Source organism: Chrysemys picta, chromosome 11 (assembly GCF_011386835.1).
Source record: "Chrysemys picta bellii isolate R12L10 chromosome 11, ASM1138683v2, whole genome shotgun sequence".
Taxonomy (NCBI): domain Eukaryota; kingdom Metazoa; phylum Chordata; order Testudines; family Emydidae; genus Chrysemys; species Chrysemys picta.
Window position 1 is genome coordinate 12,783,318 of NC_088801.1, and position 15,670 is coordinate 12,798,987.

Consider the following 15,670-nt stretch of genomic DNA (forward strand, 5'->3'; position numbering starts at 1 on the left):
TGTTGGTGGGAGAAGTTCTCTTGTCGACATAGCGCTGTCCACACCAGTGCTTAAATCGGCATAAATTATATCGCTTCAGGGTGGCTAATTCACACTCCTGTCGACTTAAGCTGTAGTGAAGCCATAGACAAAGACTCTCACTGACTTCAATGAGCTTTGCATCTGGCTGCGGGGGTGGCGCTTGGGGCGGGGGCAGCATGAGGAGCCCTCTGGCTGCCCCTACGTGTAGGAGCCAGAGGGGGGACATGTCGGCTGCTTCCCGGGAGCCTCACGGTGCGGCGGCTAGCAGGGAGCCTAACAGCCCCACTGCGTGGCGCCACCAACCGGACAGTGAATGGCTGGGTGAGCGGTGCTGACCGGAGCCACCAGGATCCCTTTTCAACTGGGTGTTCCGGTTGAAAACTGGACACCTGATCACTCTAATATTGAGTAGTTTTGATTCATCTACAAATTTTGCCACCTCACTGTTTACCCCTTTTTCCAGATTATTTATGAATACATTGAATTGGTCCCAGTACAGACCCCTGCAGGGGGACACCACTATTTACCTCTCTCCATTCTGAAAACTGACTATTTATTCCTACTCTTTGTCTCCTATCTTTTAACCGGTTACAAATCCATGAGAGGACCTTCCTTTTGATCCCATGACAGCTTACTTCCTTAAGAGCCTTTGGTGAGGGACCTTGTCAAACGCTTTCTGAAAATCTAAGTTAGGGATAGGCAACCTGCGGCACGCGAGCTGATTTTCAGTGGCACACACACTGCCCGGGTCCTGGCCACCGGTCTGGGGGCTCTGCATTTTAATTTAATTTTAAATGAAGCTTCTTAAACATTTTTAAAACCTTATTTATTTTACATACAACAATAGTTTAGTTATATATTATAGACTTATAGAAAGAGACTTTCTAAAAACATTAAAATGTATTACTGGCACACAAAACCTTAAAATAGAGCGAATAAATGAAGACTCGGCACACCACTTCTGAAAGGTTGCCGACCCCTGATCTAAGTACATTATATCCACTGGATGCCCCTTGTTCACATGCTTGTTGACCCCCTCAAAGAATTCTAGTAGATTGGTGAGGTATGATTTCCCTTTACAAAAACCATGTTGACTCTTCCCCAACAAATTATGTTCATCTATGTGTCTGACAATTTTGTTCTTTACTATAGTTTCAACCAGTTTGCCTGGTACTGAAATCAGGTTTACCGGCAATAGGTATGCTAATCTGCACACACACATAATTAACTACAGAAGCAACATTGCAAGTTACCCCTACCATGGCATCAGTGACTTACTATCAGCAAACATCTATTTACACCTCCCTGTGGCATAACAGAAACACTTCAGAGAGTTTCCAGTGTACAGTGACCATCTGTGAAAGGAAAGGAGTATGTGGACTTCATCTGGGACAGCTAAGGGCTCCGGAATGATTGATGCATGCTTACATAGGCTCTGACCGCTACCCGTTGGCAGATACATGCAAAGGAGCAGAATACCACACACCAGCCTCAATACAAGATCAGCAGGTTTTAGCTCATTCATGCAGTGGTTTTTGAAGCTTTATCAATTTGCTGAACCTGGGTTTCTCTGTGGAATCTACAAAATGTCAAGTAGCAACTTCCCATGTTTCTTTTTCAGACATTTCTGTCCCTTCCGCACTCAACCCACCCTAGTTTGCCTACTTCCTAGGATGTTTGGCACTAAATCAAAGAATTAAAAAAAAAAAAATCAAGCTGATGTGCAGATGTTTTATTTATGTTATGAAATTATAAAATCTATAGTATCTCACTGATCTACCTCATACCTTGCAGGAGCAATGAACAAACAGTCCATCAGGAAACAAAACAAAAAAGAGTCACTAAATTATCTCACTCCTACACCATCAATAAAGCGCCATGCGCACTTTTGGCACCAGATCCATAACAAACACTAAAGCCAAGTCTTCAATGACAGACAAGGGAGATGCTCCCAAAGATTATAACGGGAAGAAGCAGGAGGAGGAAGGGAAAGAGAAGAGGATACTATACAGGCCACAATAGTTTATAAGCAATAAAAGAAAAACAGAACCTAGGGATGAACTGAAACCAAGCTCCCTGACCCAAACCTTACGACAGCTGAGCTTCACACCCAGACTTTGCAGCTTGCTCCCATTTGTAAATTGACATAGAAACACCCAAATAAGCACCATGTATGTAAGAATACGAATGCAATCTTGCCAATAAGTTTTGTTACAGGAGTGGGTGGGTGAGATTCTGTGGCCTGCGTTGTGCGGGAGGTCAGACTAGATGATCATAATGGTCCCCTCTGACCTTAAGTCTATGAGTCTATGAGGCTCATTAATTAAGATGAACTATTATCAACAGGAGAAAAAAAACTTTTGTACTGATCATCAAGATGGCCCATTCCAGACAGTTGACAAGAAGGTGTGAGGATACTTAACATGGGGAAATTGATTCATGAGACCAGCCTTTTTTTCCCCTTCCTTTTGCTCATTCATTGCTAAGTTTGGCAGGGAATAAAAGTTCAATGGCAGCTCCCAGCATGAAAGAAGAACTTCCTTCAGAGCTATCTGCTTTCACCAGCACACCTGAGCAGCTCCAGCAATATTGGCAACCATGCCTCCAATGGGAGGTCAACTAGATTCCTCTGCTGCCACCCAGAAAACATTTCATCAGTGTAACTAACAAAATTAGTACAAGTTTAAAAGGAATATGTAAGGCCTTAGCAGTCTGAAGAAAGGTTTCTGTTTTTTTCTCCAGATTCCAGCAGAGAAGTGAGGGCTGTAGCTGTTTGAATCACTTTGCAAATCCATATTCTATTTCTCTGTTATATTTTCACTCATACATCCCTGCCATTGCATCATCTTTAAACACCACACTATGGAGAGGCCTTTAACACTAGCCACTTCAATCTATATATCTTGCAGTTTCTTAAGAGATTATTAATCATGTTTATTAGGGTAGTGCCTAAGGACCAACCAAGAATGGGGCCCCTCTGTGCTAAGCACTGTACAAACAGAGTAACAGACAGCCCTTGCCTAGAAGAGCTTGCAAACTTCAGTAGACTAGGAGACACAGGAAAGGGGGAAAGGGTAGAACACACAAGCAGAGTGAACAAGGTAATGGTGGCAAATATGTTTGTCTCACTATTTGGAGGAGGGGTTAGTTAGGAGGGGATCAGATGAATGGAAAGAACAGGGAAGAGAGAGGGGGCATTGAAAGGAACAGGAGTGAGGGGGACAGGGCAAGGGAAAAGAGGGTAGGAGGGGAAGATGTGAAGTGAAGCGGAACTGAAGAGACTAAGGGATTGGGAGGGAGAACGTTGGAGCAAACAGCCAATCAGCACAGAGCAGAAAAAGTCCAGTCAAACCTGCAGAAAGTTGTCTGAATGGCCAGAGGTCCCTGCTTCAGCTGTTTCTGCAGCTGTTCCTACCAGCTGGAGTCTCTGGCTGCTTCCTCTCTACAGGTCTCCTATCCCCGCAAGGTCACATGATGCAGAGTAGGGGATTTAAACTGACTCATTTAAGTCCTAGCCTTCAAGGTGCTCTGCCACGAGCCAACCAAATCTGTGTTCATTTCCAGGTTTCTAACAGCCTCAAGAATTGTGCTGATCCGCCTGGCTCACAGGAACTCAAGGGCTGCACGGATATCAGCAAGTTCCTATAGTCAAACCATCCATCATTAAACTTTGATGGGAAGAGAGATACTGAATGCCAGAACAGAAATGCTGAATGCCAGTGAAAGCTGGTGGTGACCTCTAAAACAGCGCAAGTACAATTGAACACAAAACGTTCAGGCTCAGAGCCAATACACTGCAGAGAGAACAAGGCTGCAATGTATCATGCTTAAAATACAGCAGGCAAATACAGCAGCCAGAGGAGTCTCCAATGATTAATACCTCCTCAGGATGAAAGGAGACACCTGTCCCAAAGACGAAGTACCTGATGAACACAGCTCCCTGTGAAAGGATTGTCAGACAGGCACCAAACCACATCACCTCAGCTGATCTGCCGCCCAAAAAGCTCCTGTACCACCTAGATTGTCAACAATAAGCCACCCAATAACACGACCAAGGTGCCAATGTGTCGGTACAATCACTTGATGGCCACTACCAATGTCTCGCCCCAAAGCTGCCCACTCCCCCTATATGGGCTGAGAAGAACACCACAGTTCACAGATGACGTATGGAGGATGAAGCACATGGGCAGAAAGTTAGAACATCACTGGTGCAAAAAAAATTCGGGGTCCACCCACCAGCAGCACAAACAAAGCTTACAGGCCTGTGTCATTGCAGTAAAAGAAGCAAAAGGAGCCTTCTGCTTCTCTGTAGTCAGGGCAAAAGAATCACAGCTGGCAGAGCTATTCCGCCTAGTGAACTAGCTAATCAAGCTGTGCTGCCTAGCCCAGACATCAGACCCAAACACCAACTGCTGGGAAGAGCTGTCAGCATACTTTACTGGTAAGATCAACCAAATGTATGTGCAGCTAACTGGGAAAGAAAATTCCACCCCAATCAGAGCATATCCACCACCAGCCAACCCTAGGTGAGTTTGGCCCCATCATGCTACTGAAGCTCAAGAAGCCCTGAAGAATGTTAGTGCTACAACCTGTAAAATGGATCGTATCCCTCCTGGATGGAGAGAGCTAGCAAAAAGCAGCTACGCCCACTACGGATGGAAATTATCGATGCCTCCTTCAGAGAAGCACACCTACCAAACTTCTTTGAAAAATACAATAGTTTGCCAAGTCCTCAAGAAACCAGCACTCAACCCTGATGTCTTCTGGTTGGATGGGGGAAAACGCTTTGAAGAAGGAGCCAATAGACTATTCCCATCTTCCTATGAAAGTGTACAGCCCCCATGCAAAGTGGTCACGTTTGACTCTTCACTAAACTTGGATAACCAGTGTCTAAAAATGCCTTCTTTCATCTCCAGGTTGCTAGGAAACTTTTCTCCCTCTTCCCAGAAGAGGCCTGGCCACAGTGATCTGTGCATTTCTCACCTCTAGGCAGAATCACTGTAATTCACTTAATCTGAAACTGAATATGAAGAAAGCAACAGAGGGTCCTGTTTCAGAGTAGCAGCCGTGTTAGTCTGTATCCGCAAAAAGAAGAACAGGAGGACTTGTGGCACCTTAGAGACTAACAAATTTATTAGAGCATAAGCTTTCGTGGACTACAGCCCACTTCTTCGGATGCATATAGAATGGAACATATATTGAGGAGATATATATACACACATACAGAGAGCATAAACAGGTGGGAGTTGTCTTACCACCTCTGAGAGGCCAATTAATTAAGAGAAAAAAAACTTTTGAAGTGATAATCAAGCTAGCCCAGTACAGACAGACAGTTAGATAACAAGTGTGAGAATACTTACAAGGGGAGACAGATTCAATGTCTGTAATGGCTCAGCCATTCCCAGTCCTTATTCAAACCGGAGTTGATTGTGTCTAGTTTGCATATCAATTCTAGCTCAGCAGTTTCTCGTTGGAGTCTGTTTTTGAAGTTTTTCTGTTGTAATATAGCCACCCGCAGGTCTGTCACTGAATGACCAGACAGGTTAAAGTGTTCTCCCACTGGTTTTTGAGTATTTTGATTCCTGATGTCAGATTTGTGTCCATTAATTCTTTTGCGTAGAGACTGTCCGGTTTGGCCAATGTACATGGCAGAGGGGCATTGCTGGCACATGATGGTATATATCACATTGGTAGATGTGCAGGTGAACGAGCCCCTGATGGTATGGCTGATGTGATTAGGTCCTATGATAATGTCACTGGAATAGATATGTGGACAGAGTTGACATCGGGGTTTGTTACAAGGATAGGTTCCTGGGTTAGTGGTTTTGTTCAGTGATGTGTGGTTGCTGGTGAGTATTTGCTTTAGGTTGGGGGGTTGTCTGTAAGCGAGGACAGGTCTGTCTCCCAAGATCTGTGAGAGTAAAGGATCATCTTTCAGGATAGGTTGTAGATCTCTGATGATGCGCTGGAGAGGTTTTAGTTGGGGGCTGAAGGTGACAGCTAGTGGTGTTCTGTTATTTTCTTTGTTGGGCCTGTCTTGTAGGAGGTGACTTCTGGGTACTCGTCTGGCTCTGTCAATCTGTTTTTTCACTTCAGCAGGTGGGTATTGTAGTTTTAAGAATGCTTGATAGAGATCTTGTAGGTGCTTGTCTCTATCCGAGGGATTGGAGCAAATGCGGTTATATCTTAGAGCTTGGCTGTAGACAATGGATCGTGTGGTGTGTCCTGGATGGAAGCTGGAGGCATGTAGGTAAGTGTAGCGGTCAGTAGGTTTCCGGTATAGGGTGGTATTGATGTGACCATCGCTTATTAGCACAGTAGTGTCCAGGAAATGGACCGCTTGTGTGGATTGATCTAGGCTGAGGTTGATGGTGGGATGGAAATTATTGAAATCATGGTGAAATTCCTCAAGGGCTTCTTTTCCATGGGTCCAGATGATGAAGATGTCATCAATGTAGCGCAAGTAGAGTAGGGGCGTTAGGGGACGAGAGCTAAGGAAGCGTTGTTCTAAGTCAGCCATAAAAATGTTGGCATATTGTGGGGCCATGCGGGTACCCATAGCAGTGCCGCTGACTTGAAGGTATATATTGTCCCCAAATGTGAAATAGTTGTGGGTGAGGACAAAATCACAAAGTTCAGCCACCAGGTTAGCTGTGACATTATCAGGGATACTGTTCCTGATAGCTTGTAGTCCATCTTTGTGTGGAATATTGGTGTAGAGGGCTTCTACGTCCATAGTGGCCAGGATGGTGTTTTCTGGAAGATCCCCGATGGATTGTAGTTTCCTCAGGAAGTCAGTGGTGTCTCGAAGATAGCTGGGAGTGCTGGTAGCGTAGGGTCTGAGGAGAGAGTCTACATAACCAGACAAGCCTGATGTTAGGGTGCCAATGCCTGAGATGATGGGGCGTCCAGGATATCCAGGTTTATGGATCTTGGGTAGCAAATAGAATACCCCTGGTCGGGTCCTGTGGCACCTTTGAGACTAACAGAAGTACTGGGAGCATAAGCTTTCGTGGGTCAGAACCTCACTTCTTCAGATGCAAGTAATGGAAATCTCCAGAGGCAGGTATATATCAGTGTGGAGATAACGAGGTTACTTCAATCAGGGAGGGTGAGGTGCTCTGCTAGCAGTTGAGGTGTGAACACCAAGGGAGGAGAAACTGTTTCTGTAGTTGGATAGCCATTCACAGTCTTTGTTTAATCCTGATCTGATGGTGTCAAATTTGCAGATGAACTGAAGCTCAGCAGTTTCTCTTTGGAGTCTGGTCCTGAAGTTTTTTTGCTGTAAGATGGCTACCTTTACATCTGCTATTGTGTGGCCAGGGAGGTTGAAGTGTTCTCCTACAGGTTTTTGTATATTGCCATTCCTGATATCTGACTTGTGTCCATTTATCCTCTTGCGTAGTGACTGTCCAGTTTGGCCAATGTACATAGCAGAGGGGCATTGCTGGCATATGATGGCATATATAACATTGGTGGATGTGCAGGTGAATGAGCCGGTGATGTTGTAGCTGATCTGGTTAGGTCCAGTGATGGTGTTGCTGGTGTAGATATGTGGGCAGAGTTGGCATCGAGGTTTGTTGCATGGGTTGGTTCCTGAGTTAGAGTTGTTATGGTGCGATGCGTGGTTGCTGGTGAGAATATGCTTAAGGTTGGCAGGTTGTCTGTGGGCGAGGACAGTATGCTACAAGACAGGCCCAGAAGAGAAACCAACAGAACTCCACTGGCCATCACCTACAGTCCTCAGCTTAAACCTCTCCAACGCATCATCAGTGATCTACAACCCATCCTGGACAATGATCCCTCACTTTCACAGACCTTGGGAGGCAGGCCAGTCCTCGCCCACAGACAACCTGCCAACCTTAAGCATATTCTCACCAGCAACCACGCATCGCACCATAACAACTCTAACTCAAGAACCAACCCATGCAACAAACCTCGATGCCAACTCTGCCCACATATCTACACCAGCAACACCATCACTGGACCTAACCAGATCAGCTACAACATCACCGGCTCATTCACCTGCACGTCCACCAATGTTATATATGCCATCATATGCCAGCAATGCCCCTCTGCTATGTACATTGGCCAAACTGGACAGTCACTACGCAAGAGGATAAATGGACACAAGTCAGATATCAGGAATGGCAATATACAAAAACCTGTAGGAGAACACTTCAACCTCCCTGGCCACACAATAGCAGATGTTAAGGTAGCCATCTTACAGCAAAAAAACTTCAGGACCAGACTCCAAAGAGAAACTGCTGAGCTTCAGTTCATCTGCAAATTTGACACCATCAGATCAGGATTAAACAAAGACTGTGAATGGCTATCCAACTACAGAAACAGTTTCTCCTCCCTTGGTGTTCACACCTCAACTGCTAGCAGAGCACCTCACCCTCCCTGATTGAAGTAACCTCGTTATCTCCACACTGATATATACCTGCCTCTGGAGATTTCCATTACTTGCATCTGAAGAAGTGAGGTTCTGACCCATGAAAGCTTATGCTCCCAGTACTTCTGTTAGTCTCAAAGGTGCCACAGGACCCTCTGTTGCTTTTTACAGATTCAGACTAACACGGCTACCCCTCTGATACTTGAATATGAAGACAGGCTCCAGTTAGTACAGAACGCATATGCCCACTTCCTCCATGGCTTAGTGCCCCAGAAGCACATCAGGCCCATGCTCAAATCCTTCCAATGGCTACCGGTCAGTTTCAGGTGTCAGTTTAAAGCCTTGTTCCTAATTTCAAAGCAATTAATGCAGGGGTTCTCAAACTCAGGGTCAGCCTGCTGTCAGCCTCTACCCCAAACCCCACTTTGCCTCCAGCATTTATAATAGTGTTAAATATAGAAAAAAGTGTTTTTAATTTATAAGTGGGGTCGCACTCAGAGGCTTGCTGTGTGAAAGGGGTCACCAGTACAAAAGTTTGAGAACCACTGAATTAATGGATCAAGACCCCAGCTACACTAGAGACTGAATTTCAGTCTATGAATGGCTGACACAGCTAGGCTCCTTGGGACAAAGGAGATCACAAAACCTGGGATGAAGCACATGGGAGCAAAGCATTCTCAGTTGAGAGAAGATCTGGCTATGGAGAAAATTTCCAGAGGAGATCAGATGACTCCAAAGCCTGTCTGTCTTCAGGGAATGATGTACTACCTCCCTCTTTCAAAAGCAGCAAAATGGCAATCACAACATTGGCAGCCCGATCTATCCTCCCAGCCCACCATCTCCAAAAACACCCAACCACCATGTAACAAACAAAGCAACCAATCAAAACAAAAACCAAAACTACTCCAAGCAGTGTTGTTAGCTCAAATAGGGAAGACAGCCAGAGATTCCATGAAGTCTGCTAGGCACTTGGCTATTGATTTCACATGGAAGGCGCTCAGATACTATGGAGCTGGGCGGTGGTGTAAAACCCTAAGGCCACGTCTACACTACAGGGATTCTACCAGCATAGCCACAGCGCCACAGGTATGCCAGCATAACTGTGTAGCATAGATGCAGCCTACACTGCCAGAAGGGGTTTTTCTGTTGGTGTAGGAACACCACCTCCCCGAACAAGGGTAGCTAAGTCAATGCAAGCATTCTTCCATCAGCCTAGCTGCGTCTACACCAGGGGCTAGGTTGCCACAGCTGTGTCACTCAGGGGTGTGGATTTTTCACATCTCTGAGCAATGTAGCTACGTTGACCTACATTTTAATTGTAGACGAGGCCTAAGACAGGGAGAACTCACATTGGGCAATGAACTGGAATTGCTTGCTGGGAGCCCCATCAGTACACACACTGAAGCAAAATGTCTTTAAAGTGCACAATCACAACGAAAGGAGGTAGGATCCAAACTGTTAATCAGATTTAAAAGAGTCCCTTGTTCCATCTTGTCACATAAGAAGAGGGAAAAGGTTATTACAGCACTTTCAATGATCTAACCACAAGCCACCAGCTGCATGCAGGGAAAGTTCGGCTAGAGCCAGTGTGTGCTAGTTCTCATCAGAGCCAACACCCTGAACATGCAGTTCTGCTCTGAAAAGGGACTGTCAAAATAGCATCATTGGCTTCCATGTTTATTGGGTCTTAGTGATTGCTGTTCTGACTGGGCTAACACAATACCACGGAGTAATTAAAACACCAAAAGCTATCCATTTCTGAGGGCTCTTTTTCAATATTGGAGTTCATTAAGTTAGTACTATATACATAAATATTTCATGGTTTTTAGGAGCTGACACCAGTGAACCATAAAGATCACTGGGCAGAAAATTATTTGGGAGAGTATAAACTGAGCAGGGGGAGGGATAGCTCAGTGGTTTGAGCATTGGCCTGCTAACCCCAGGGTGTTGTGAGTTCAATCCTTGAGGGGGCCACTCAGGGATCTGGGGCAAAATCAGTACTTGGTCCTGCTAGTGAAGGCAGGGGGCTGGACTCAATGACCTTTCAAAGTCCTGTCCCGTCCAGTTCTATGAGATAGGTATATTTCTGTATATTATTATATTGACACCATTTTAACACCTAAATTACTTACATTTTGTAAAAACATCCATCTACAAAATTTAAACTCATGGAGGTATTTCCTATGTCTAAAGTTCCAATGGACCCATATTTGGTTTAAAACTTGCATTCCCTGGCAGAATAACACTACAATGCTTGGGCTGTAAATGCTAATTAATGAAAATATGAAAGTGAGATTATCTAGAAATCCACGATCAGAAAATGTAACTGATTAGACTACTGTGTTTTCATTGTTCGAGTTGAAGAGAAATAGATAAAAGTGACATGCAAACCAAGAACATTTTTAGATTTTCAGAATTAATAATCCAAGGTGGCATTTATAATACAGTTAAAAACACTGTCTTTTAGAAATACATGGTTCTTAACTGGCCAGTTTATTATTTCATTATTATGATTGGTATTTGCAAAGAAAGGCTTGAAATGGATATTTAAATAGCTGACCCAACCTAGATCTAAGAATGTATTTCTCTCTTGTAAATATATTTCTTTCCGCTTTTTGGCCCACATTCCATTTAGAAATCATTAAAAAAAAATTTTTTTTGTTTAAATCTATGGCTTGCTATGCAACATCACAACACTAATGCCAAAAACTGACCTACAATTAACAGTCACAACGACTACCAGACAAACATTTGCATTGGCAGAATTGTTCAAAAATTGCCTTTCTATGCCAAGAAAAAAAGCCTATTGGATACCCACAGCTTAATAGACAACATTCCTGTATTCTAAAATCACCACCACCGATTACTTGGCTGAAATAGTTTCTTGCAGCTGTATACAAGATGTCTCAAAAGCAGAGGCTTTTGCTGCATTCCTTCTCCCTATACACACTCTTTTGCAACGGCATGAAAACTATTACGATTTTAGGTAACACGGTAATACAGTCTTAACAGCACAATTTAGGATACTACATAAGTAATAATTTAAGGCTATCATTTTATTAGATAGTGTATATATTATAAACAGACACTGTAAATCTGGACACAAGACAGTGTGGTGGTACATTTTTATGGGCTACACTGCCAGTCTGCAATCTGTCCTGTGAAAAGGGCAGCACATAGCTACAGTGCCCCAGGAACAGATCATGCAGGGAATTGCCACAATTCTCTCCCTGATTCCACCCTTGCTCTGGGGGAAAAACAAGCCTATATTTAATGTAGATTACTTCCTCCTCCATGTTGGCTCAGTTATAGGGAACAGCACATGGCAAGGGTAGATCAAAGGCCCTCTCCCAGTCCCTGCCTGGCCACCTGCGTGGCAGAGGAGAGTAGCAGCCTAGCCGTGACTGCTCTTCTCCCTGCTCTGTAACCTCTCCGAGCATTTAGCCTATACAAGGGTGTAAGGGGGTATAATCTTCCCTTATATTTCCAAACCCAGTCCTTAACCTTTGAGCACTCTGCAACCCTCCTCCATTTGGATACTATTTAAGGAAGAGATCCAATCATTTCTGCCCACACCGGAAGTTTGGAAGCTGAATATTCCCAGATCTGACCATCAGGTCCTGGCATTGTGTAAACATTATGAAAAGTATGGCCAAGTGCACAATCAGATTCTTTCCAGGCTTTGCAGAAATGGTAGCTAGTTTATAAAACATGAAGTCAAATGCCAGTGACTAGGGTCATTAGAATTCCAGTAAAACTGACTAAGGATGTGAAAATCGTACAACGTTCAGTGAAAAGGAATTCATATAGTGCAACATTCAGCAACACACAGTGGTCTGAAAATACGACGTATGGGATTAATTCAACAAAACATGCCGACCCAGCAAGGTTATTGCACTGAGCAAATGCTAGAGTGCAAGTATATTTAGGATGCATAAAAAGGGAAAAGCAGATCCACTTCTTGGTTTGTCAAAGAGCTTATAGACTATGTGTGTGCGACAGTCTAAACAGATGGGGCGTGGAGGAACTCCCCTCGTCTTTACCAATCTTTTTTGGTGGAGAATGGTTCTGGGAAGAGGCAAAGGAAAGGAAAGGAAAGGAAAGGAAAGGAAAGGAAAGGAAAGGAAAGGAAAGGAAAGCCTGTCTCTCTGTTTTGCAGTAAGCAGTTTATATTGACCCACTAAACGCCCACAAGAGGAACAGAAAAGCAAGACCAAGTACATACCTCTTTGGAGCACCAAGCGCATTTTGGATGAATGAGCAGGCACTCTTCACAGGAAGTAGCACTTCCACTTGTGCAAATATTGAGACCTTCAGCAATAAAAAACAACAGAGTCATCTTACGGGAGAAATAGCTGGAAATTAGTGCTCATCGCAATACACTTTATGTAACAATTAATGTAAGATTAAACATTTCACAGGCCTTTGGAGCTTGAACCACTGAAAATTAGGACTCTAGTGATTTCCCTTCCTCCCTGCTCAGATCAATTAATTTTGGAAGAGTTAGTCAATTGATCAATCCAATTAAATATTTCCAAGACTTCTGCTAGAACACAAGTCATTACTTTGATATTAATGTTGCTCCTTGCAAATCCTAGATAACACTGACTTTTAAAAACTGGCAAAACAAGTCATAGTAGGCTTTTTTATTATTATTATTCCTTTTCATCTGAATGAACTAGTAGGGTAAAATATTAATACATCTGTTTCATCTTAAATTAGCCTTTAATTATCTCCTATCCCCACTTCCCATACGAGTGATTTACATAATTGAGTCATCTCCTTACTCTAAATTGCTTTAATTTATTAAGAGTCATTTCCATAGGATATCCAGGTTAAGCAGGACAGCTTGTTTATTTTGGGTAATGTCCAGTGCATCTTAAAATGGAACATGTTGCTCCACACTGTATGGTAATACAGTGCTAATGGAGTGCTAATGCAAAACACACATTGACGCAGGCATACACAACTTGCAATGTTATCTGCACCCTTAAATTATTAGCGTCATACAGAGTAAAGACAACCAACAAGGTTTTATATGCAGAATCTAGTATGGAGGTTCTGATCACATTAAATTAGTGCTGAGTTGCCATCACTAGGATTAAATCGTACTAAACATCAGAAGTATTAGGCTTGAATGCAACCGTTTACATTTAATAGTGTCTGTAGCTATGATGAAAATAACATTTGAAGCCACTGATGTCTCTATGCTCCAGTGTGCAGCTATTAACGTCAACTGTCGATAACTAATTAGACAAAATTCCAACAGAGGAGTCTATGTGGATGCTGCACAGTCTAAAAGGAAATGCCCCGGGCTTGAATTCTGAGCCTACTTATTTTTTCCACACTGAATGTCACTGAAAGCATTTCAGGCCTCGTGCTACAGTTCATCAATTTGCAGACAATTATATCCACAGACCCTATTGCACTACGCATAACGCTAGTGAAGGCTGAGCAGACTTGGTGATGTCTGGAAAAGGGCTGATTAAAGTTTTGCTCTTTAGGGGGAACTTTTTGTTGTAATGTCAGCGTATGAGGCCCAACTGCTGCCTTCCTTGAATGCATTTATATTTAAAAATTGTAAATGTTGGATTTGGCTGTATGAGTCACTCAAGTTTGAGGGATGTATCGAAGAGGAAGGAAGTTGTGAATCAAGCTGGACAGCTGTATAAGGGCATGCCATGCTCTTGGTTAGAAGCTAGTAAAGGGTAAATTATTCCATCACAATTTTTAAGTCATGATTGTGCCCTGACTGTTTATGTCAATGCCTCACACTGACAATTATCTATAACCCACAGGATGATTCATTTTAACTCACTCTCCCTAAATCAAGGGAGCTATGACCTGTATTTTTTCAATGGTTTTCATTAAAGGATACCGTCTGGTTTTGTTTTCATTTAACATTAGGCTTATTATAATGTTATTTAATTGATTGCTTATTATATACAGGCAATTTACTCCTTAAACCAAGCCCAATTTCTGGACTTTTCAAGAATTCAAAAAATGAAACAAAATATTGATTATAAAGCTTTCCCCACTCACAAGAAGCCTTGTAACAATGGGTTTTGTAGTCTAGCAAAACTGCTGTGTTTTATTTTCCTTATAAATGAATTCAGGGGGTAAAGGAGGGGACTAGTTGGAGAGAAAACAAACTGTTATAGAAATTAGCATTCCTGTTGCAGGTACAACCAGCACCACTGCTCTAAATGCCCAAGATGGGTCTCTGATACTGGTTTTGAAAAGCCAAATCCCTCACTAACAATATTTTGTGAAGTTTACCAAGTAGTATGGTTAAGAGGACATTTCTAGAAGCCAACAGTGGCTGAGTTCTAATCCTGGCTTTTCCATTGACATTTAGACATCACTTGATCTTCTGTCTGGAAAATGAGGATAATGTTTACCTACCCTCTTTACAAAATATTGTAAATGAGTTATCCTCATTTACAGGTGGGACTGTGAGGATTTATGTATTAATAGAGTTTAAGGCCAGAAGCAACCACAAGATCATCTAATCTTAATGTTATTATTAAAACCAAGAGTTCCCTTCATTGGGCCATTCCCACTCTGTACCATGGCGAATGTCTCCTCCGCAGCACCCTCCTCAAGTCACTCAGCAAGGTGCAGGGATCAGAGCTGGCCAGAAGTGACAATTCTATTTCATGGCAGCTTTTGAAGTTTCGACATTTGTTTTCGTTACGCACTGGAATAAAACCAAACCTTTCAAACGTTGCCGGAAAAAAAGGGATTTGTGTCACAATGGCCATTTTTGGATCAAAACCTGAGCTTTTTGATTTGGGTGGTGTGCATCACCCCTGGCCTGGGAAACCCAGATTCAAGTCCCTGCTCCGCCCAAGTCAGTGCTGAATTTTTCGTTTCAAATTATGCTAAACCAGGTGGAGCAGAGACATGAACCTAGATTTCCTACATCCCAGGCCAGTGCCCTAACCACCAAGCTTTAGAGCAGGAGTGGGCAAACTTTTTAGCCCAAGGACCACATCTGGGAATAGAAATTGCATGGCGGGCCATGACTGCTCACAAAATTGGGGTTGGGGTGCAGGAGGGGGATCAAGGCTGGGGCAGGGAGTTGGGGTGCGGGAAGGGGTGCAGGCTCCAGCTGGGGGTGCAGGCTGTGGGGTGGGGCTGGAGATGAGGGGTTTGGGGTGTAGGAGGGTGCTCCAGGCTAGAATTGAGGGATTCAGAGGGCAGGAGGGGGATCAGGGCTGGGGCGTGGGGAGAGGCTCAGGGGTGCAG

General features: G+C 43.5%; 1 protein-coding gene across 1 annotated transcript in view; it reads right to left on the reverse strand.

The window, feature by feature from the left end:
- Window positions 1–15,670, reverse strand: part of ITGB5 (integrin subunit beta 5) — a 113,148-nt gene that overhangs the window by 93,869 nt on the left and 3,609 nt on the right. The window contains exon 2 of the mRNA XM_005279823.5: window positions 12,645–12,730. Coding sequence (XP_005279880.2) covers window positions 12,645–12,730 — 86 coding nt within the window. The remainder of the gene's footprint in view (window positions 1–12,644; window positions 12,731–15,670) is intronic.